Raw genomic sequence first — 23,803 nt, forward strand, 5'->3', positions numbered from 1 at the left:
TTGTTCTACTCGCGTGCAGTGGTGGCGTGCGATTGCATCGGTACGCCACGTTTAAATCTCGCCGAGAAATTAGTCTGGTAGACGTTGTTGATTGATGCCAATTGATAGTCCTGCGTATTGTGCGTCATCGCGGCTGAGTATCGTTCGGATGGTCGGCCTTAATTCCTCGCGTTTCGCACACTGACACCGTTCGCTTCTGCCCCCAGTCAGCCAACTGAAATGGGACGTCTCTCTGATTTTAGACACACTGCAACGAAGGGGAGGAACAGACGCTGCTGACGATACTGCTGGATGCCAGGTTCGACAACCTCTCGCCGGTCACGCGAGTCAACACCATCGAGAACCTCGCAGGATTTCTGGGACTGCACGTGGTACGATAGCGTTACGCGTATACGCACAATCCTCGTAGCTTTACTCGAGAAGAAGAAGGTCGAGGAAAAATTGAAACTCGATTTCCACGCGACCGACGAACCAAAATTTCCAACTAGATTTCTACAAATTCCAACGCATTTCGTCGAACGTGCGTCTCTGCTGACGTTTCGAACGATTGAAAAGATCGAGACAATTGGCGATAAAAAGACCGAAGAGCACCGCTTTTCAGTAATTCGAGGGCACCGACAGGAAGAAACTCAGAATCGATCAGAATCAAGCTGCTTGCTGAATCGCGCTTTAAATTCGCAATTGATCCGTAGCGTGATAGATTCGTTCGTTTTTGGATACATAGGATTTAAGTGTTGCCTTTCTATCGCTGCAAACCGTTGGATTATCAAAAATTCCAAACTTCTTTCTTTCCGTAAATTGGGCTAATGCTCGTCTTGCGAATCGACGAGAGCGATCTATAGATCCTTCTGATTCATTAACAGGCCGGAATTAGACAGAAGTTTTAATCGGGCAAATATGAGAAATCGCGGAGCTATCCTAATGCGCGAAGTAACGCTCGTGGCGAGGAATATTTGATAAAGTTTGCCAGGAGAAGCTTCTTTATGAGAAGGGAAACTTTATGACGTTACACCAGCCAGTGCAACGTTGTGAAATAGAAGATGCATCGCGAGCTCGACATAATACAGAAAATATTCAAGTTTTAAAGCATCCTCGGCGAAGAGGTTCCGCCGAGCATAAATTGGACGCCTTTGAGCAGGCCGCCATTTTTTTCTCACCGCGCGTCTCGGGAATTCTTAATTAATTTAATCACCGCGAAAAACAAAGAAACACATTACTCTTTATATACGTAGACCTGCGTTCGTTGCGCGTGTTTCTGCGCGCGTCAGACTATTCCCTCCTCACTTCCGTCCTGCTATTATCTCTACAATATATTTTTACTGCTGTTGGAGACAACAACGTCCAATTTTTCTCTCCGGTATTTTACATTGCCTGGTATCGCTTGAACGAATGAGATTTGCAGCTTTTATGACTGCGCGCTGAGAAACTGCAGTTAGGTGCAATATGAAGAATGCAGATAGTATTTTCCACGAGGCAAAAACAGGTAGAGCGGAAGAGTGTGCGATAGTGCACGCGCTAGAGATTAGATCGTATTTAGTTTTTTCGTACGTTTTACAATCTCCGCGGTTGTTGCCATTTTGTAGATGAATCTTGTTATCGTAACAAGTATCATAATATTTATATAAAATTTTTCTGCGGTAACTGTTCAAATATTTTCCTCGGCCGCTGTATTTTTCTTTGTACATAATACGGCCCACTCGACTGTATACACTTTAACTCTAGAAATCGAATAACCATATTTGCAGAATCATAGGTTTCTGCATATCGAAGTGGAAATATTTCGGAAACGTCGCAGGAGATCTCGAAACGAGTCGCGCCGCTTAAATCACGGGAAATTGCATCGTCGGAGAAATTCATTTCATCGGAATAATCAAATCGATTACGTGAATTCAATCTTCAGCCATTGAGGATGATTTAATTGCATCCCGTGGAATTTTTGCCCTAGCCGGGTCGCGACGAACAAAAATCTATTTTCCGTGCGATTAGAGTGCTCGACGTAATCGAAATCGGGATGCGCGGACATCTCCCTCGTTATTTGCGCTGTCTACTATCGGCAAAAAATTCGGCTCTTTTATTCATTTCTGACGTTTCGTTCATCCTCGATTCGAATTTCAGAGCGCGTTTTCGATGCATCCGCAAAACGCCAAGGAGAGTTTCAACGATGATTCTACCGTGATCCTCAGCGGATCAGGAAACGTGAAACACCGGAAAGAGAAACACCTCACGGCGGTCCAGTGGCAGGTGAGATCTTTTGATTGAAATTTTTACTTCCCCCGTAGTCTCCTTACTTTTGTCGATTTGCAACGGTCCACGTTCGAATCTCATTCAAAGACTATTATTTCTTTTTTTCTGTACTATACCACTTCACAATTCTTTAATGAAAGAATGTCAAAGGATATTGACAACGATTAAAGCTAACATTCCACGTTGGAATTTTATTAAAAGGTCGGTTGCGACGGTCATTTATGGAGGCACCAGACAGATTTGGTGAAACATCTGCGGGAACAAGCGAAGGATGGTACCCTGGCGGAAGTGATGCAACTTCCGGTCCTGCTATGGCGCGTCAAGACGGAGTCGAGCTTGTTACTGAGAAGCAGAAGGGAAAGCGGTTCTGGGCATTACGGTAACGCGGACTACGAAAGTTACGATGATTATGACATCGAATACGATAGCGAGGATGACGAAGACGGTGAGGATGGCGAGGACGGTGAGGATGGCGATGACTCGCAAGTATCGCCAACTTTCATGCCGGACACGAATTCTCCTAGAGAAAATCTGCCCGAACATCCGCACAGGCATCACCATGGAGAAGAATCTATCGATTGGAATGTAAGTTGTATTCATACGACGAAGAGTAATTCGAGTAATATTTTAATTTTATGGAAAATTAACGGAACTTATGCGTGTCTTAGACCGAAGAGGATATCGATGAGGAGGAGATTCCAGTCGTGAATCAACCAAATGTAGTGGAGAGTGCATTGAATAGAACCACTACGGACACCACGTCGACCGTAAGTATCAGATTGAAGCGAATCGAATCGTGTGATAAATTTGAAATTTGTCACCGATTCTTCTCTTAAATTAGAAGAAACGTTAAGAAAGAAAATAGCAAAAGAACATCGCTATATAACTGGCTTTCGTTAAAAATTCTTATGTCTTTGTCCTTCATTCGCCACGCCAATCGCTTAAGGGAATCGTTGCGCTTAAAATATTTTAGTCTAGCTGTGGGTACTGCGTGTTCAATGCCGACTTATGCCATTTTCTATGCCGTTTAGGCGGTATCGATCGATGTATAGGAAGCGCTGTAATGCGAAGTAACTCTGTTGAAATGGATACGAAAGCCTGAATGTGTGTGTGTGTGTGTGTGAGAGAGAGAGAGAGAGAGAAGAGCACATATATATATTATTTTTTCTTTCTTTATAGTTCTTTTTTTTGTATACATCTTCTTCGCTCCCTTCGTAATGTAACTAACCAAGTTTTTCGTGCCGTACATCGCATCTACTAACGATTTCGCAGACAACAACCACTGAACTTACATCACCACCATCAACAACTCCAACAACCACCACCACGACGACCACTTCAACTACTTCGACAACAACAACAACCACCCAACAACCACCCTCGTCAACGGCCAATACAACAACTAGCACAACAACGAGTACAACAATAGCAGATACAACAACAGCAAGCATCATGCCGACCATCATTGTCCCATCGACCGAGACACCGGAGAGATCGGAGAGCACCGAAGAGACAACGAAGAACACCAGATACACGGAGACCGAATCTCTAAACGTCTCATCTGTCACTATACCAGAACTCACCACCATCCCTCCTTCGGTAATCGTTCCTCACTCTAGTACCACAACAATGGGAACCACACCTACCACCGTTGTTGTCGAAAGGACGGAACCGGACGTCACCAATGGTACCGTTAATGTTACCACGGAAGAGGTAATGCTTCAATGCTTCAAGCTTTCGTTTGTACGATAGTTCATGCTACGCGTAGAGTCCGTTCACGTTAGTCTGTCGCTTTAGTATGCCAAATGATAGGTCGTTGTGTATCACATAGCCCACCTAAAGCCATCTTCTGCCTTATAAACGATGCGCGACGAGGATCGTAGCGTGGATATCCTTCGCTCATTGTCGTTTGTCACAAAGCTGCATAGATGCTGGCGGGAAAGTTAAGCGCAGCTTAGAAGTGTAATTTAATACAGCGTCGTGCACAGGCGTGTCACTTTAGAGTAAGCTGCGCCGAGTAATAATTCACACGAGTAAAGCAAGCGTGCCAACTCCACGGGAAGGGAGCATTGTCCATGAGAAACTGGCCAAAACCAAGGTTTCTTGTTTTCATTTGCATCTCGAAATTGTGGTCGAAAAGATAATTCGCACGATCTTCTCGCAGCATTCATTAATTACCATAATTAAGTTGTCCCTTTTTTTATTATTCACGATGTCTTCATACATCGAGATTCGACGATTTGACTACTTGTTTCCCAATATTAAAGCATCCTTTTTCTGCCTTTAGCCGACGGAACAATCGTCAATGTCTTCGACGAAACAGCCCATTACTCTGTTACCAATACCTGCGAACACCACCACCACAACCACAACTACCGCACTGGTCACAAATATCACTACAACACCCACAACAACAACGACACAGATGAGAACCACACCAATCACTACAACTACAACCACTACCACTACCACCACTACTACTACCATGGCTCCAACCACTGCTAGTACAACCACTACCACGACCACTACCACTCCAGCACCGACCAGCGCTGCCACGGAACCACCTAGGGTTACCACGGAAACCATAGAGTACGGAGTTCGCAACTTCCCGCCCAAACAAGATAGGAGACTGCAGAAGATACCGATTACGGCTGGAAAACCATTGAGCTGTGTTATACCCGCTAATACGTTCAGCGATCTGGAGGACGGAGATACCAGAAACCTGAGGCTGAGTTTGTATCTGCAGGGTGCACCGTTGAAACCCAGCCACTGGCTACAATTCAATCAAAGGACGCAGGAGGTTTATGGATTGTAAGCATTAGTTATCAAGGAATGATTACACAGTGGTTTATTATATATGAACTGTGTTTAACAGTGAAATATTCTGTATATAAAGAATTTACTTTTTAATTAATAATTATTGCGCAGGCCACTGGAGAAAGATATTTCTACCTGGACCTACGAATTGGTAGCTAGCGATAGCGAGGGATTAAATGTGACAGATCGACTCGACATTCACGTGCAGCAGCACAAGCTCAGTCGCAGTGTGAACCATGAATTCAGTATTTATTTAAGGATCGATAAGCGCACTGAGTTTCCTACAGACGTTGACTGGGAGATAAAGGTATTCATCTGTTATAATAGAGCCTATACTAGTGCGTTCAATTGTTGTCGGTTTATAGGCAATTCGAGGAATAGCCGAATTGTATGGAGATAGCGATACCAGGCATATCACCGTTAGAGCTGTTGATATCGATCGCGACCAAGCAATCTTCACTTGGACCAATGATAGTTTACCTAGAAGTAGCGAGTGCCCTAAAGAATATATCGACGATCTGATGCATGTAATTATGGTTTTAATGTCTCGTTATTTTTTCAGATGCGTATTAAAGAGAATCTTATTAAATATTTGTGATTTAGGTCCTGATTGATAAAAACGGTGAGCCCAGTCCTTCATTGAGGGATGTTTTCCTCCCTGAAATTAGAGTCAAACGAGTGGTCTACCAGGGTATTGGACAGTGTGAGGACATATCCCGTCCAAGAGTACCAAAAGTATCTACGCAAGAGCCTAAATTAAACTTCCCACCGATACCAAGGAACCAGGTGGACCTTATTAATGCCACTGTTGGCCAGTTGCTTGTATTTAAAGTACCAGAGGTACGTTATGTCGTAACAAAAGAAACACACTGTTTTATTTAAATATAAATCTAATACAAATTATTATTCTAGGATACCTTCTACGATACAGAAGATGGTTCCGCAAGAAATATGCAAATATCTCTACTGACCATCGAACGCAAGCCTATTCCGCCACATGAATGGCTGCAATTTGACAGCAAGAATCAAGAATTTTATGGAGTGCCAATGCGTAGTGACGTTGGACGTAAGGAATATCAATTAGTAGCTATTGACAAAGAAGGTAAGCAAAATTTACCACTTCCAAGATTTAGACACTGGATATTTTTATAAAACTTCTGTCAATTCCTTATAGGCGCAAGCGCCACTGACGGCCTAGTGGTTGTTGTGCATTCTGCACCCTTCATGCACCATACGGTGGAGTTCTCCATGACCTTGGACATCCCGTACAAGTCGTTTGCACACTCTGCCCTTCAAAAGCGTAATTTCATCGAAAAGCTCCGTGATCTGTATCAAGATAAAGATACTAGTGCGATCTCTTTACATAGTATATCGAATGGTAGCACGGTAATCACGTGGCACAACAGAACCTTGCCTACCTCGTATTGTGCCCACGAAGAAGTCAGTAGATTGCGTTCGGTACTCGTAAAGAGTGACAACGATCGTCGATCTGTCACGGACGAGGTTCTGGACGTCATGGGCCCGAAATTCCCTGTGAAACAAATCACTGTGGTCCCCATGGGCATCTGCCTTGGCGAATTAACAGACGTTCATTCGCCTGACAGTCATGTTCCACCAGTGGACGATTCCACCTCAGTCGGGGCATTCCACGATGATTATCTTATCACGTTCGTCCTGCCGGCTATAATAATCGCTATAATGCTCATTCTAGCGGGTATCATTGCCTGCGTGTTGTACAGACGAAGGCGTAGTGGTAAGATGAGCGTCAGCGAACAGGACGACGAGAGACAGAGTTTCCGTAGCAAGGGTATACCCGTCATTTTCCAGGACGAGTTGGATGAAAAACCAGATCCAGGTATAAATTTTTCATTTATTTAAGTATCTAGATTTGCCACTATTCTTGCGTTAAGCTATATATTTTTATCGTTTATTGCAGGTAACAAGTCTCCCGTCATTCTGAAGGAAGAAAAACCACCACTACCACCTCCCGAATATCAAAAGGCCGAAGATGGCGCGGACGTGCCGATGTTGCCAAAAGAGAATTCCGAGGAACCGTACCAACCACCTCCACCATTTGCAACGAACCGCGATACCAATCGTCAGAATCGTCCTAAACCCACGCCGACGTACAGGAAACCACCCCCATACGTACCACCCTAACAAAATACGGTTCACTCGCCCACGCGCAAATATATGTTAGCGATGCTCGGAGACTCCCCAATACACGCGCAAAACCAAACCAACTATCAGAAGAAACCTCAGCTTGCCGGTAAAATGGACAACTGCGGTAATCTGAACATATACAAGAATCTTAAGTAAAAAAACGAAAAAAAAAAGAAAAGGAAAACACAAAGCTTTCGTTCGTCCCGGCATTCGAACAATATATATATGTATATGTATATCGGTATCACGAAACGAGAGAAGACGAAAGATCTGTTCAGGAGAACTCACGCCAAAAGTCACGCCCACTTTTACTTACTTTGTAATATTATCTATGTACATGTATACTCATTCGTCGCTATTTATCCGCGGTATATAACGTATTTAAGGGAAGAGAAAGACGAGGGAACGAGGGATGGGAAAGTCGTCCTCGAGTTTCTTTCCTTTTTCTTCTCCTCTTTTTACTTTCATTTTTTAACAAAACAGATGCACTTTTTGTCATCGATCGTCTTGTAATTTCACGGGATACATTTTTCTAGGGAGTGTATGGGATTACAAATCACGCGTTGCCTTTCGTAACGAATTCAAACTGTAGAAAGAGAGAAAGAAAGAGGGAGAATGATTCTACTACTCCGACCGGGTAAGCGGATATTTTAGGTTTTAGGTTTACGAATCTTGTAGAACCAGCCAGTCGTTTAGGGCGAGATGTATTTTACTTGATAATATGGGGTAGCAAAGAGAGTCGGTGTTTGTATATGCAGCAACGATACTCGTTAAATATTTCAGTAATATCAGTGCCATTTTTTAAGCAATAAGGGTATCCTGCTGTGAACGAAGAAAACACTTACTATAAATGGTTCTACGACTTAACGCAATTTACTGTTAAAAAATGAAAAAAAAAAAGAAGCAAACGGTCTCCAAGTATCAAAGACTATCGACTTAACGAATCTTACAACGTACCTACAACGCGTAACGCTGCCAGATGAGGAAAAAAGAGATACATGATAATTCTTCGTCGGACGAGACAGTTTTATCGCCAGTTATTCAAGCCTCTTTTTTTATACTGTCCATAAGTTTTTGCAAGAGGAAGGAATATCGGAACAGGAACGAAGAAGATTTTGTATATTCTGCGATTTTATTGAACTGACCCATCCGACGATCGGTTATGCCAGACTTAAACAATTAACTTAGTGAGAAGTGAGGATTTTTTTAAAGAAAAAAAAAAATGGAACATAACTTAACCGTGTGTATCTGTTTGCGCGATATGCCATTGCAGAGTGACAGCAAAATGCTTCCATTGGCGCTGTAGGCCACGCAGAATAAAAGAAAAAAAAACTAATGATAATATATATAAATATATATATATATATATATATATATAAAAACTATGTATATTACCTATTTGTCGTTCGATAGACAGTCTGCTGCATTACTTATTGTTAGATTGATGTCGTTCGAAAAACACTGCCAAGACCTACTGTCTAGGGTTTACATTGTCTTGCACTTTTTATTTCTTTATTTCTTTTTTTTCTTTACACTGTACAGGAGGAAGCTTCCCATTCGTTTCACGCACAATCAGACAAACAATTCGCTCTTTTTTTTTTAACAGCTCTGTGACTATTATCTAAGGTATTTTGTTTCTATTTTTTTTTTTTTTTCATCGTTTGAAGAAAAAGGAAGCTCTAGTTTTAACGATTCTAAACCCGTCGATGGCTTAATTTAATTTAGAATTTACATAGTTACCAAGCCAAAAAAAAAAGTACTAACTATTTAAAGCAGAGAAGAAAAAATGGAATTAAAAATAAGAAGGAACAAAAGGACACGGAGGAGAATAAAGTAATAAGACCTACTTTTTAACATATACAAACGTGCGTAAACACCCGTACACCTTATGAACAGGGCGCGCACGCGTTTTTTATATGAATGATTTTGTACAATCTAACCAGCTGCTCTGTTACAAACAAACTTTCGACTGATTTTCGTGAACGAATAAATAAAAGGAAAAAGGAACGAGAATGAACCACAATTTTTTTGGGATACGGGTATGTACGCGCCGCCGTTTCTTCAATACCTCGATAGTTTCCTGATATTTTTTCAAAGAGCAAGGAAATAATGCGAGAAATCGAAAGAAAAGAACGAAGGACAAGGGTAGGAGGAAACAGGAAGAGAAATAACAAAACAAAAGTAAAAAAAAAAAAGCGATATCTTTTGCGTACCTCGAATTTGGAGGCTCTGTTCATCCACTTCTTCGCAACAGAAACAGGTAGTTGACGAATCTACAAATTTGGGGTCACTCCTATTAAAACTTAGTGTGAATGATGATGATGATGATGATGATGATGATGATATTTGTGTATGTAGAATGATAAAAAAAAAAAAACGGATGTTTGGTATGCAAGCTAAATTACGATATAATATATATTAATTCACGTCTTTATAATGTAGAAGATTTAAGTATATTAACAGGCGACTATCTCTTTTCAATCCTTCTTCATCGCGCCTTGTTTATCGCAGAATAAAAATCAGGCAGATCATTCTATTCCACAATGCAAAACGATTGCGTTCCAATGAAACGAACAACATGTACGATTCGTCGCGATAATCGCACGAATTAGAAAACCTCGGGAGTATTTTCTATTTTTGTATCACGTTTTAGCGTATCCGCTGTTCAAGGAAATTGATGCGTCACGGATCGTCTCGTCGCGTCCACGCTCGAGCTACCTCAAAAAAAAAAAAATAAAAAAAATAAAAAAAAAGAGAGACACAGAAAGCTTTTTTTACGAGAGAAAAAAAAATATATATATAATAAGAATAAAAGAAGCTCGGATCGTGGATGAGGCCATATCGATCGTGCGTGGCCGATCGCAGTATATGTACACGCTACTCAAAGACTACTTTCGAATCTCCGGTCTGTGACCTGCGATAGACAAGAGCAGAACTCATATCATGCTTCTAATCATATCATCGCTATACGCGTAACTCTCATGCGCTGCAATTGTGTTATTGTGACGGAAACGACGATTATGTATAATAAACGTGTACGATATTTATAAGATACGGTGTCAGAAGTGGAAATATTGTAAAGAAGAGGTCGGAATTGGCGAACATGCAGCCGATCGTCGTGTTTAAGAACAAGCTTTTGGACGGAGCTTACTTTCTTTTTTTTTGGCCTGCGAAACGAAGAGAGGAAGAGAGAGAGAGAGAGAGAGAGAGACAGTATGCGTGGTTCAAAAGTATTTTGTATAGAAGAGAACAAAAGCTAGGGAAACAAGAATGAAACGACGAAAGAATTACGGAAGAAATACGAAGGAAAAATCGTAGAATTCGGTGGAGTCCAGAAGGACAACCGAAAAAGTTCCGCTTCGAGGGGAAAGACGAAGGAGGAGAAAGTCTTGTACACATAATGATATATACATAAGAGTAATACTCGTCGACTGGGAATTCGCAAATTATTTTTGTCCGCTATGGCGCCTCGACGGAACCCCGGATGGAAGGAATCGGGCCAGGTAATAAAATATCGTCCTTCCTTCGATCTGCACGATCGAAAAGGCATAGTGTCTCGTTAACGATCATCCTATCGGGTGGTGTGGTCGACGACTAATAAAAGAAGCGTGGAATAATACAGACACAGACACACAGATACACGCGTATACAGATATCTCTGACAAGTACTGCATATTAAACACGTGTAAAGTTAAGAGTTAATAAAGCCATTTTAGGATACCAGGCTTCTCGTTCGTTCCTATTCGGTGTACATTAGAGAAATCAGATAGATTATTAAAGATATCGTAATGGAGTGGGTACACCTTGCCAGTAGCAAGGTGAGTCGCTCAAGGATCTGCCTTGAACTTCCACTTCCGGAAAGTAAATCACGCTGTCATTTCCTATTTTGATCTTTGTCGAGTTCTTTGCTATTTAACTCGATCTATTTATCCTCCATTTATTTAGACTGTGACTGTATTTCCCTTTCATATTCGTATCCTTCAAGGACCTCCAACGATGCGCAAAAATTTCCAGCCAGGTAGATCGTTCGCTTCATATTCTAAAAACGATATTTTAAAGAACTCTAACTGTGTAACTTTTTGTTACGGCTTCAGCGACGCGAGTCCCTATTTAGATTCCATTTCCTTGATTATGCACGCGGAAAGGTGAAATTGCACAAAGGTGCGCAGTCTGCGTATCAGTTTTGAAATACAAAGCAAGAAATTTGTCTGGCCAGAAACATTGCACGCCACTCTATCTTCAACTCCTGCTCACTTCCTATTTTATTATTCTTTTAGCTCGTTTCTGTTTGTATTCCATTTAACCTACGCAGAAGACACGCGTGCAAATATATTTTAACTTCGTATTGAACGCAAAACAAAGTGTATTCGCATGTTCTCATAGACGAAACTTTTCGTGAGACCGTCCTCGATTTCATCTGTTCTTTTCACTTCGATTCTCGTGCTTCACGTTACGTCTGTCTTCGGTTAAATTATACTTATAGACAAATGACAAGGAGACAGGTGTTAATACCTTTGTACGACCGTAACGACCGCATGTGCAATAATCGCAGCTGAAACAAGGTACACACGCGCGCGATTCGTGAGCAAAAGTTTGCATCTGCCAGTTGAATACTTCATTTACGTAAACAATTGACGATCACTTAACGAGGATTAATTAGATCGAAGCTGACAAAGAGCTGCTACGGCACGGCGTATCGACTGCCGACCTCGCTTTTGACATTGGCTGCATGCCCGTATAAATTTTTTTTTAGCAATTTAAGTCGCCACGATGATGACGGATGTCGCGTTACCTTCTCATGGTCAAACATCGTCTCTACCTTCTACATATCTATGAAGATATATCGTTATCATATCAATAATCGTAGACATGAACGAACGATTCATCGAGAAAAGATGGCGAAAAGTACGTCGTCTTTACGTCATCGTAGAATTGCGCAATCGAAGAGGGAATCGCTGAAATTTTGTTGCATTGATTTGATTAAAAACATTGAACAGGTAAAATACAAAACTGATATTATTTGGGAATTATTAATGATATGAGATAATGGTAGTAAAAAGTGAATCGTTTGACGCAACGCGTTACATTAGGTAATATTTTTAGTATTTAGGACGTTATTCGTTGCTGTTTCATTAATTGAGAAACGCTGTACTTGGCGATGTACCATAGATAAGAGGAAGGAAAGATAAAGGGAAATTTTGACACGCAATGATTCAGACAATAGTTGCCATAATGCGTTTTGATTCAAAATTCTAGCAATTACTGATAAGGTTCGACGATTACGTAAGTATCGAAGTTATTAAGCTAAGTCTGATAGCATAGCAATTGATCGATATTCTACGGATTCGAGTATTATTCGAACGGCCATTTGAAATTCTCTGCATTCGCCGAGATGCTTCAATGATCCATCTACCGTGTTTCCAAATTCTGTAAATAAATTACTCAATTATCACTTTATTCTTGAAACAATTTTAACATCCGATAATAGTAAACGTTCACTAACAGGAATAACACCAAATGTATTATGAAAATAAAAGAAGCGGTGTTGCAGATGACGACTACCGATTAGCATTTTTAACGCGTCTGCTCGATGCCTTTACACGAGCCGATGATTAAGTAATACCTGCAAGATACTTCCGACGGATCGAGTCAAATCGACGTTGATCACGATTAACATAAATTATTTTCGTAACGATCGAATTCAAGGCGTTCCTTGAATCGTCGAAAGATTGTTGAAGTTTCTATACGATAGAAACGTTCCTTAAGGAGGTATTCTAGTCTAGGGGCATGAATTTCGGGCGGTTTTTGAAGCATTGTACAAACGATACAAAAAATATTTTTACTATCCATTTTTTTATTATTTGTTTATTAATATTTTAAGATTACATAGAAAATTAACGGGAAAGTCGGAAAACTCAAAATTCACAAAGTTACGAGCTGGCAAAGTGGGGGTCCAAAAGAAAGGGTGTCCTGGCGTGCATGATTTCAACCCTTCTGGTCATGTGAAGCGAAAAAGCCGAACGGATTCTTAATTAGTATAGATGTGGGTATAGCATGAGCCTTGGAGAAGTCAAAAAGATATTTTTCTACAAAATGGCGGCCGTTTGAAAAAAAATTTTCCTTTTTGGCATGTTTTTTGGCAATTCCGAATTTTTTAAAAATAGTAAAATTAAAAATTTTGATCTCGGCGTGGTTGAGGCGATAGAGGAATGTATAAAGAACATTCACACTAAATTTCAAATAAATCGGTTCATTAGAACTTGAGATATCGTGCACGCCAATTCGAAAAAAGTAGTTTCGAGAAAAACGCGTTTAAAGTTTTGAGACAAGTTTCCGGCAATTTTACTCATAGAATGGTACAGCATATTTACATATTTTTAATCGGCGATTCCTGCTCTGTACAAGAAACCTTCCTCTACTTCAAAATACTCATTTTCCGAAGTTCTTTCATGGAGACGAGCAGTCCTGGCGTCCTTTGATGCCTCTGAAACTCAAAGTTCAAAGCGCTCGATGCGAACTTCGTCTCGCCTGACTGCGAACGCATGAGCTTCTGGGCCAATCGTGATTCCCACGACACTTAAGATTTTTAATATGGATATAAAACCTTCATTAAAAATACATACTGCGAGGAAGGTGGAAATTTGAATTGTCTGCGTTCCTGCGTAGGTGTGCTTCGGAGCAAAAGTCCATATTAACGAATCTAACGATTCGTTGCTATTTTGGGTTTCAGAACCCAAAAGAATCCATCGTTCCAGAGAATTAGAGAATTAAAAATACATTAAAAAGGGATAAAGTAGAATAAAGATTTCATGAGGATATTCATACGCAGGTACTCGGGCAGGGTCTACCTTCTATTGTCCATTTGTCAAATAATTGAAATTTTGAAAAATCCTTTTAAGGGAATATTCTTAAATGTCTAAACTTTGGAAACATGAAAAAAAAAAGATTTTCGATTTTTTTAAATTTGTAGATTAGAATACCCCCTTAAGGTAAAACTTGACAGCAATTTGATTGCCGCGAAGGACAAGCAAAATGGCAATTACGTAACAGTTGCAAAGGATTTGAATAAAATATCGCTTCCTTCTACACGACAAAATTAAAATGCAAAGGAGTTTCATGAACGAAACGGCTGGTTAGGAATTCTCTTGATGAATGAACAATTGTGTACGTTCTGGCAGAAAATCGGAATTCTCTTTGTGGCCTGCTTGACCATATTTGGAAAATTTATGAGGGTTCTGACGAATTTATGAGATGGTCTTTTGTAATTTGAATAAATAATCTTCGCCATCATCCTACCACAATAAGAAGTTACCAGGGGCCATGGTAATTTATCTTTTTCCTTCAAGAAAAATAGTAGGTCGACCATGCTAATGCTATTGACAGCTAATTTGTAAATCTTGTTCCCTGTTCGGTTAAAATCGAACCTTTATCTCGTTGAATTTCAGTTAGCATCCTTCTTGATTCGATGACCAGACAGACTTTGCACTCAGGCATACCAAAATAAATTGCGCTACAGCTCGTTTGCCGATCGTTATACACGATTAATTAAGAAGAATATCTGCCCATATGTCTCTGATTTATGCAACGATCGGTTCTGTACGCGCGAGCTAATCTGTGTGATCAAATCGCCTTTCTTTGCCTCCTACGTATCTTCGGAGGCAATCTCAATCACGACCAGCATACTGATTAATATTGTAGGTTGATATTTGTGCAAATTCATATTTTTAAAAATTAAACAGATAAAACTTAGATAAAGAATTTTCTACCCATTAAATATTATAAAGGGTATCTCGGATATTTTCTATGTTTTTCCATTGTTCTGTGTATTATCGTATTTTTAAATTTCTCACAATTATTGTACCTTCGTATAATGTAGTAAGGACGATTCTGAAGTCTAACTTTATTCGAGAGATTTGAAGGTGAAAAACTCGTGTTCTAAGTCATTAAATGGGCATAAACCACAGGCGAAACAAAGGAGAGGTCCAGTAGAAAATCACGCGCGGAAAACCGCAAAAGATGGCGGGAAAAAGCGTATTCGCGCCAAGTCACCGCCGCAGACGCGGAGCAACGGACGTCCATTGACGTTTTGCGATGGAATTTTCTGGAATTCATTAATTTTTATTGAGAGCATCGTAGTGCGACCGGCTCGTTTTATTGGTATAACGAAGACGAAACGACCACGGCGAGCGTCGGCCACGTTCCGTGACATAACATTGACGTGACAGTGTTATGAGAGCTCGATGAAATTAAAGTGGCAATTTCTTGAACCCAATTCCTTGATACGTTCTAGCTCATTTGTGCGCGAAAGGAGATTGCACACAGTCGGACACAGAAGGAAATTTTCGTAACGATGCAGGTTTATCTGTGTTACGTCCTTTTACAAACTTTTATTTCTTCATACATAGACTCATAGTTCTCTCTTAATAGTGTGCCGAGCATCTTACAGATTAATCACGTTTCTTTGTACAAATATTTGTTAACACATATATTGTTGTTATAATATTTCATAGATGTCTGCAAACTTTATCTGAAATTCATGTCACGTCGTAAAGTAGATAAGTTGAATAATTTTTATATCAAATCTCTGTTTCTTGTGGTTATAAGAAATGACAGAGCAAGGACTACAATTGGAGTAAGGAAGAAAGAAACTAGCCAAATAAATAAAGTAAAGAAGTACAGTTAGGATTATCCAGGTCTTCGACCTCGTAAGGGCCCGGGTGAGTCATCGGTCATGGCGAATGCAATTTCGTTGCAAGATTATGATTCACTTGATACAATAAACGATTTCGTGTCGTCTGACTTAGAAATAATAACTGTCGAAACAATAGACACAAATAATGCATTGTAGCGCTTGTGCATCGGTGTCATAACTCACGAGGAAAGAAACTGATGACCCGACAAAGAAGTCATTCGTATGTTTATAAGGTGAGAAAGAAATATTTGCACTTAAAACAAAAATTACGCGATAAACAAGGAACTGAATGACAGAGTTCAAGAGAGCAAGTTCGATGATTAATCTAATCTCTTTATTTGTCGATCTATCACGATGATGGAATGTCATTATTGTAAGAGAACAGTGACATTCTACGAGAGTTTGAAAAGAGGATAATAAATATAGGAAAATAACGAAGATAAAAAGAATGTAATAAAAAGCGTAATAAAGCAAGGAAACGTTGAGACTCGACGAAAAGAACGTATTTGATTTCTTCTCATCGTAGCTGATAGAACAATTGTCGCGCGTTATATTAGCTTATCATTTCATCGAGATTAATGTTCCCGTTTGAGATAGATTATAAAATGAATCATTAAGGCATTAAGTCGCTAGTTACTGCCTCCTCGCAGTGCGAACTCGTATTGGCGAACAAACGCGGCCAATTCGATCGTCCGCCTCTTTGTCAATGTTCAAACGAAATTTCAAATCGTAACCGTATCCATAACTTTATCGATATTTAATCCATGTTTAATCTCTTAGATCTAATCCTATAAATTTATAACATTATAAATCAAATTGTTGGTCTAAAAATTATAAAACTGCGAATATTGTCGGTGTTGTCGACTACAACGAAGCACGTGCTTAAGGTAGCGTGCGGTGGGGGATCGGCGATGCACGTGTAAACATTTACTAGCGCATGCGCAGACGCTTGCTTTTCCATAGTAAGGGTCACGTGACCGACTCGCGTATAAAATCCAGTGGTGAACCGGCCGGCGTCGCATTCGTGGATAATCCGAGGTGACAAGAGTGGTTTTTTCGCTTCGATTTTTCCTAGAAACAAACAGTTTTCTTAAACCTTCTACAAAATACGATTTCGTACAATCCAATGCTCGTGTAGCCGAATAATTCGTACGTGCACGTATACGAAATATAAGCAGAACGAAAGTCGGGAAGAAATTTGAAGGTAGTCGACGATCGGTGGATTTGACAATCGTTTCTCGATTTTCGTTCCGAGTTCAAATCAATCAGTGGTGATTCTGATCGGCATCTCGCCGGATTGTACGATTCGTGGATACGGTAAATCGAAATAAAGACGCGATATAGTGGCGTGTTCAAACTATCAAGAATAACAAGCAGGCAAGACGACCGGCAACAAACTCTACTCGGATCTTAATTTCGCGGACCTGAATTTTCGATAACACGATCGTCACCGAGATGGCCGACAAAAGCGAATGGGACTACTCTGTTCAAAATGGTGAGTTTTTTCTTGATTATCTATGAACGTCGCAGCAACCAGGGCAGGAATAAGCTGTTGTGACGATACATTGCTTTCCACGTTTAAATTTACATTAGAATGCTCGTGCATTATTCACATCGACAGGTAAAATATTCAGCTTTCAGCTTATTTCTTCGGTACAGTGTCAAAATAAGGAAAATAATGAGTGGGCTGACGATATTAATGCATTTATGGGAGATCGAAAGCTGCAAAAGAAATATACATAATTGATGAAAATGCATCGAGTATACAAATTACTCATTAAAATATTTAGGGCGAAGTAAAAATCTTTATTTAGATTTGGCCGTAAGGATACGAATAGCTGTAATCGAGTAATAAAAAAAATTCTCATTAACCTTAAAAATTATGTTTCATTTATTCAATTACATTTCATTTATCTCATGTGCTTTAATTTGTTTAGTTGAAAGCTCGTTTACGCCGTTTCTTTCTTTTTCTATGGTTTGTAACATCCGTTAGGAATTCCATAAATCTTGCAACGGAGAGTGAGAGTTGATGCGTGTTTATCGATTCGCTTGACCGATTCAATCCTCGAGATCTACCCCGTATTCCTTTATATTTTATACTTTTCCAATAAACGTATCGTATTAAAAATTAAACGCTTCTATCGATTACAATTGCTACGCATCGTTAACTATTCTTATTCTATAATCTATAATCGCTTTTCTGACTGATGACTAAAAATATTTTGTTTTCTGTATCAACCTTGCATTCCTCACGAAGGAACGGTGTAACATAATCTCTGACTTTTTTATGTTCGAAGAAGAAAAACGCGCCTGTTACTTTGGTAAAAATAGTTCCTTAAAGACTTGGAGGGAAGGAACATACACGTAGAGGAGACACCGTCATACATGTTTTACAGGAATGTTTCTCTTTGTGTTTAATATTTTTAACGTTTCTTGAACTATTACAAAAGTCAGTCACGCTTGTATTTCTACGAAGAACGATGAATAATTTTATCGTTTTTCTTGTTTAATCTCGCGATTGTTCTATTACTGCTAAGAACTACGATCTCCGCAGTATTTCACAACACAGTATTATTCCATTGTGGTGATTTTGTCATTTTGTTAAATTACCTTTGCTAATTAATCTTTTTTCGCTTTGTTGCTTATCTAATAAAAAAAAGATTGCGTTCCAATATAAATACTATCCGTATCAATCACACTAATTAAAAATATTATACGCGTCTACGAAAAACTGTGCATATTCGTGAATCACAGCGATTAGATAGAATCATATCAGTGTTTTAATGCCATAGAGAATAATAAAAGTATTAAATAAAAATTAGTACACAGATATCTTCAGACGCTATTCATTTTCGACTGTGATTTCGTTCAAAGCGTATTTGATCTATCTGATACTATATAGATCGATCATATCTTTCATAACACGTACGGTAAACGCAATTTATGTTTTTCAAAGATCCCAGCAAAAACACATCGTAGCATGTAAAGATTCGCATAACAACGAACAACCGTGATTTCGATTTTGACTAATTTTTTAATCAATTTGTCTTATATCGTGGCTTTCTCCGTAATTTATAACCTACATAATACCGCCTCCGGTTACAACTACAAGGCACACAGGTTAGCAATTTTGCATTGTAAATATATGCTACATCGATGTCGCTGACATCTTCTTCGTCTTAAAAAAACATCGATTAGTCGAACGATTGTTTTTTCAACATCGTGGATGATGCTGTTTACGCGGACTGGAAACGGAAAGTTGAAATAAGAGAGGTTAGAAAGAGAGTTGAAATAAGAGAAAGTTACTGTTCTGTCGGTGATAACAAGTTAGTTCCCATTTTGGGGCACGTTCGATTTTCACGGTGTCACGATGGCACCAGGCTCACTGACCTAAGGCCATTGTCTTCGAATGCAGGGCGTCCCAGTCGTGCCAAGGGACGGCGTTGCATTCGCCATGCTAGCACGGGACACCAACCGGCTCAGTAGGTAAACGAAAATCAATAATTTTCCTCGTACTTCAGGCCGATGCACCTGTTCTCCGTCGGCGGGCGTAGGCAACTTTCTGTATCGTTCTGACCAGCCTAGAGTGTACTCGAAAGCATCGTGCACACCAATACTTCGCTACCGGCCAGAGATATATAACCATAAACCGTGTTAAAACGTGTCGTATAGTATACTAGTCGTAGACACGTAAACATAATGCGAGAATAGAGAGCACGTTGTTCGCTGGTAACGAGGCACGAACACGCACAAGTTGTACGTGAGGTTCTTGCATTTGTGTAGTCAAATACGGTGGTATGTGCATACTTGGCCACGGGTCGGGATTTTATCCGGTCAGTTATCGAGGGAGATACGAACGTAGGGGATTTTGAATTGATCTACGTTTATATGAACTTCTCAGAGGATAAATAGTTCGCATAATTGGGGTCGATGTAATAGGAGTACGGTAATTCCGTCACTCTTCGTTCTGGTAATGCGTGTTCACGTTTAGATAAGTAGATTCAGATTAATCAAACGTTAACTAAAATTGAGTATAAATGGAGTTCGTATGAATGGTTCTGGTGTACGCGTACTGTCCGCTTCGTTGAATGCAAGATATCGTAGAATGGAGGATGAAAGAGACAGAATTGAAGGAAATCGGGTTTTTATTGAGGACAAAATTGCATAAACATTGCAACATTGCTAAAGAACGTAAGTAAAGTAAGTTATTTCAGTTGCTCTATCAAGATGTACGATACGAAATGTATTAGAATAACAGATACGTTTAATCCGCTATACAAATTGCAGGCCCTAAAAAAGTTTTATAATCTGAGAAAAAAATAGATCTCGTCACGGTATCACGCAATATTTCAATTTCGCCAAACTCCATAAAATTGTGGATGTACATAGAAGGGGAAGTAGCGAGAAAATTAATCGAACTTAATAATTGACGAAAGTAAAATAAAGAAAAAACTGGAGCAAATTTTTGCGATTCTTTTTCGCATTTGATTAAAGAACGTTACGAATGAAATGTTGCATTAAGGCAACGATGGTACTTGATGGGTTCGAATTCGACGTGATCATTTCATTAATATCATTAGCTGATAAATTAGTTGATAGAGGGTTTAGAGTCTCGGTTCGCGAAGTCAATTCTAAGAATTGGTAGGGATAGCGATGGCTAGTTAACGAAGCAAACTCTCGGCCACTTAACGTGGCACTATTGTACCATATTTAATTTGAGAGGGTCATGAGCACGAAGCACTCGAAGACAATTGTTATTACCGATGTAATTGTATCGCGAAAGATCGCATGGCACGCGTCAACCTTTATCGAGCCGATCGTACGCCAGAATATGAAACATATACACGATCGAGTACGTATATCGCTGTGTTATGTGGAATGAATAATTAAATATGAATGTCGAGCGCAACGAGGCGCGGAAGTGGTGTAACATAGCGCGACGTGATCTAAATTGGGTGAATAAACATCGTAAATAGATCGTCGAAAAAACATGCCTGGGCTGACAAATATTTACCGTGAAAAATTTCCCGCCACGAAGAAGCCACTGGCGAGATTTACGTTCTAATTTTGCATTTCGCGCGAGTCGCGATACGTTAATGTCCATTAACACGTTTCACTTGGAAACATTTGCCAAGGAACATAGTCGAGGAAAACAAACCTTACTTCCAAGAAGAATCGCTTTTTCCATAATTGCATATCGTGGCTCGTAAATATATTCAAATATATATATATACAGATATTCTATGGATATATCACGTGTATGGAACAAAACATTTTTTAATTTTGTCATTAGCTGTAATGAGACTCAATTACCATTACTATACCGATAGAGCTTGGAACAAATCAAAATGTACATAGAATTCATATAATATAAGATCACACGAGTATAAACAATTACCCATTATATCGATAAGCTTCGATATATTTTAATAAGTATTTTCCTTTCGTTCTAACAAACGAAAAGGCCATTAACGTTTCAAATCACAGATACAATAACGATACGATTGATATGATACCACAAATTGAAGATGGTATTTAAACGCGTTCGTAAGCCACGATAAAACCATAATCCTTCGTTTCCAGTCGCTTCGTTCTAATGGTTTTTCATCAAGCAAGAGTTATAACGATGATCAAATCGATGCGTAATAAACAAAGTGGAAACTGTTTGGCTACTTAACGCGTGTTTAAATATCGATATCGAATGAATCGGAACGATAGCGACGTGTTTGCATACCTGAAATGGATGGAAGTACAGTCAAGAGGGGACGAGAAGCGAAACGTATAGTTAGACGAAAGCGCGTGTTGGGGGTCGCAGACCCAGTTTCGTTTCGCCTTACCCGGTTACCGTGCATGCCTCTCCGAAATGCCCTTAATCTGGGGCCAATTTGTCAGCGCTATCTTTGAACCGGCGCGAGTGCAATCGCAAAGTCTGGCGGATACCGTGATTTGCATAAATTCCTGGCCGGCGTGCAGATCGCCGATTAAGTCGTTTGGCTTTCCGACCGTGTACCGGCGATTCGCCCAAGAAATGGCAATCGGTTCGAATATTTTACTACCCTGTCGCGGGATATTCGATCACTGCCGGAAGTTACACTATCGCGACCATTGTTTAAGACCGCGGCGTTATTGTCCTTCGCGGCAATTAATGAACGATGCCGATTATCTTCCGCGATTATATCGATCTCATGATTTATCATCGGTTTCGATGTAATTAGTATTCTTTCGTCTTATAGTTTCCACTTTTTATCAACTTCTTAGTACGCCGTAGTTACATAAGTACACGGATCCCGTTTACTTTGAACGAAATAGAGGGAATTAAGAAACAGCAGCTTGATAGAGTTACGTTCGCGAAGGATTCGAATATCTCGTTTGGATTCGAAGTACGGTAGAATTTAGTGGATTTATTTAGTGGATGAAATATTAGGCAATGTCTTATGAAATGAAATCTTGCTGTTATTGAACCCACTTACCTAAATGTTAAGTCCTATTACTTGTGCAAATAAAAAATCATAGGAAGTTGGAAGTATCAAGCGGAGTACTGTTTTATGATACAACTAGTTAAATCGATCACTTGAAGGACCTTAAAAGTCCAAGAACAACATTTACAGATATTTTGCAAAATGGCTATAGCTTCTGCGTGCCATCGATTATTGCCATTGGTTTTATAGTATTGTTTCAATTTAAACGCGTTCACGTTGATTCAGATAAACGTTCATTTATATGTAATTATACGAGTAATCTTTTTTCTACGTTTTAAAATAACACCGCATTGAACGTGTATCGTTTCTCAATTCACCGATTCATTTGTCTGCCACCAAGATTATACAAACGGAGTTCTATCGCGATAAGTATTATACGTAGAAGTAGAGGATGAAGAAAAGAAGGATCGTCGGTACGTATACGTAATCAGGTACTAGACTAGACTTAAGTACGTAATACGTTCGAGTATCGCGTTTAAGTTAAGAAGCGAGATCAAAGATAGGTGTTGGAAACGGTACAGCTCGCGGAAACGAAGGAAAAGTTTTCTACCGCGAGCTTTTAATCGCAGACACGTGTTGCGTTGTACGCCAGGTGAGAAAGAAATTTTCGATACGATCATTTTTTATCGTTCGTGACGAGCCTGAAGCGTTCGTTGAAATCTATACGAGTACCGTTTTATTTTTCTTATTTATTTATTCTTCTTTCTCTTCTTTTCTCGTTCCTCGTCACAGTTAGCGTGAAATTCGGGTCAAACAGGAATTTCGTTCGACACAGAAGGATCGAGGTCGGCGTTCCCGCGTCGACGCAACTGCTTGCCCCTTTTTCATTTACACCGTGTCATAGTCCGCTGCAGGGCAGCCATTAATGATTCTCGTTAACCGGGCGCGATCGGCGTTTGCAAACTTCAGAAACACACTTATGAGAAACTACCTTGCAGTACCGCCAACTTTTCGCAATTTATTGCCTCGTTCCGCAACCTGCACATTCCAAACCGATCGTTTCGGGAAAATAGTATGGACAATGTACGTAATTATCGTGCACCGACGCAAATCACGCGACAAGATTATCGTGCAATTTTCAAAGAGTCTCGATAAAATGCAGGTTTTAGCGACGTGGAATTTTTTTCTATCACCTACGACTCCTTTCGACAACTTTAGCCCAAATTAAATAGGAAGGTGAAAGGAGATTGAACGAAACGGATCGTTGTGAAAGATCGATGATCGCGTTATAGACACCGCGTGTTGTATATCGATTTTTTAGTTTCCTCCTCTGTGCCGAGATAAGATATATCATTTTATAAAATAAATGTTTGCAAAATAATATATATGTATTTATGATCTCATCGAGCAACTATATTCAACCATGAATCATGATTATACACAGAGAAGTAAGCGAACCTTGGTTTTA

At 39.7% G+C, this 23,803-nt stretch overlaps 2 protein-coding genes across 7 annotated transcripts in view; both read left to right on the forward strand.

The window, feature by feature from the left end:
• Positions 1 to 10,944, forward strand: part of LOC100645828 (dystroglycan 1) — a 106,573-nt gene extending 95,629 nt beyond the window's left edge. For 5 of the 6 annotated variants that reach the window (XM_012308555.3, XM_012308557.3, XM_048405894.1 and 2 more), the window contains 12 exons: positions 243 to 371; positions 2,116 to 2,241; positions 2,446 to 2,829; positions 2,913 to 3,011; positions 3,517 to 3,957; positions 4,532 to 5,055; positions 5,173 to 5,368; positions 5,427 to 5,588; positions 5,665 to 5,901; positions 5,974 to 6,163; positions 6,236 to 6,916; positions 6,998 to 10,944. In XM_012308555.3, the coding sequence (XP_012163945.1) occupies positions 243 to 371; positions 2,116 to 2,241; positions 2,446 to 2,829; positions 2,913 to 3,011; positions 3,517 to 3,957; positions 4,532 to 5,055; positions 5,173 to 5,368; positions 5,427 to 5,588; positions 5,665 to 5,901; positions 5,974 to 6,163; positions 6,236 to 6,916; positions 6,998 to 7,221 (3,393 nt within the window). In that variant the 3' untranslated portion in view covers positions 7,222 to 10,944. The remainder of the gene's footprint in view (positions 1 to 242; positions 372 to 2,115; positions 2,242 to 2,445; positions 2,830 to 2,912; positions 3,012 to 3,516; positions 3,958 to 4,531; positions 5,056 to 5,172; positions 5,369 to 5,426; positions 5,589 to 5,664; positions 5,902 to 5,973; positions 6,164 to 6,235; positions 6,917 to 6,997) is intronic. The other variant, XM_012308559.3, reaches the window with a different exon arrangement.
• A 5,976-nt stretch (positions 10,945 to 16,920) lies between these two features.
• LOC100643607 (carbonic anhydrase 1) overlaps positions 16,921 to 23,803 on the forward strand; it is a 28,976-nt gene continuing 22,093 nt past the window's right edge. Inside the window, exon 1 of the mRNA XM_003395453.4 lies at positions 16,921 to 17,411. Coding sequence (XP_003395501.1) covers positions 17,372 to 17,411 — 40 coding nt within the window. The 5' untranslated portion in view covers positions 16,921 to 17,371. The remainder of the gene's footprint in view (positions 17,412 to 23,803) is intronic.

Source organism: Bombus terrestris, chromosome 5 (genome assembly GCF_910591885.1).
Source record: "Bombus terrestris chromosome 5, iyBomTerr1.2, whole genome shotgun sequence".
Classification (NCBI taxonomy): Eukaryota; Metazoa; Arthropoda; class Insecta; order Hymenoptera; family Apidae; genus Bombus; species Bombus terrestris.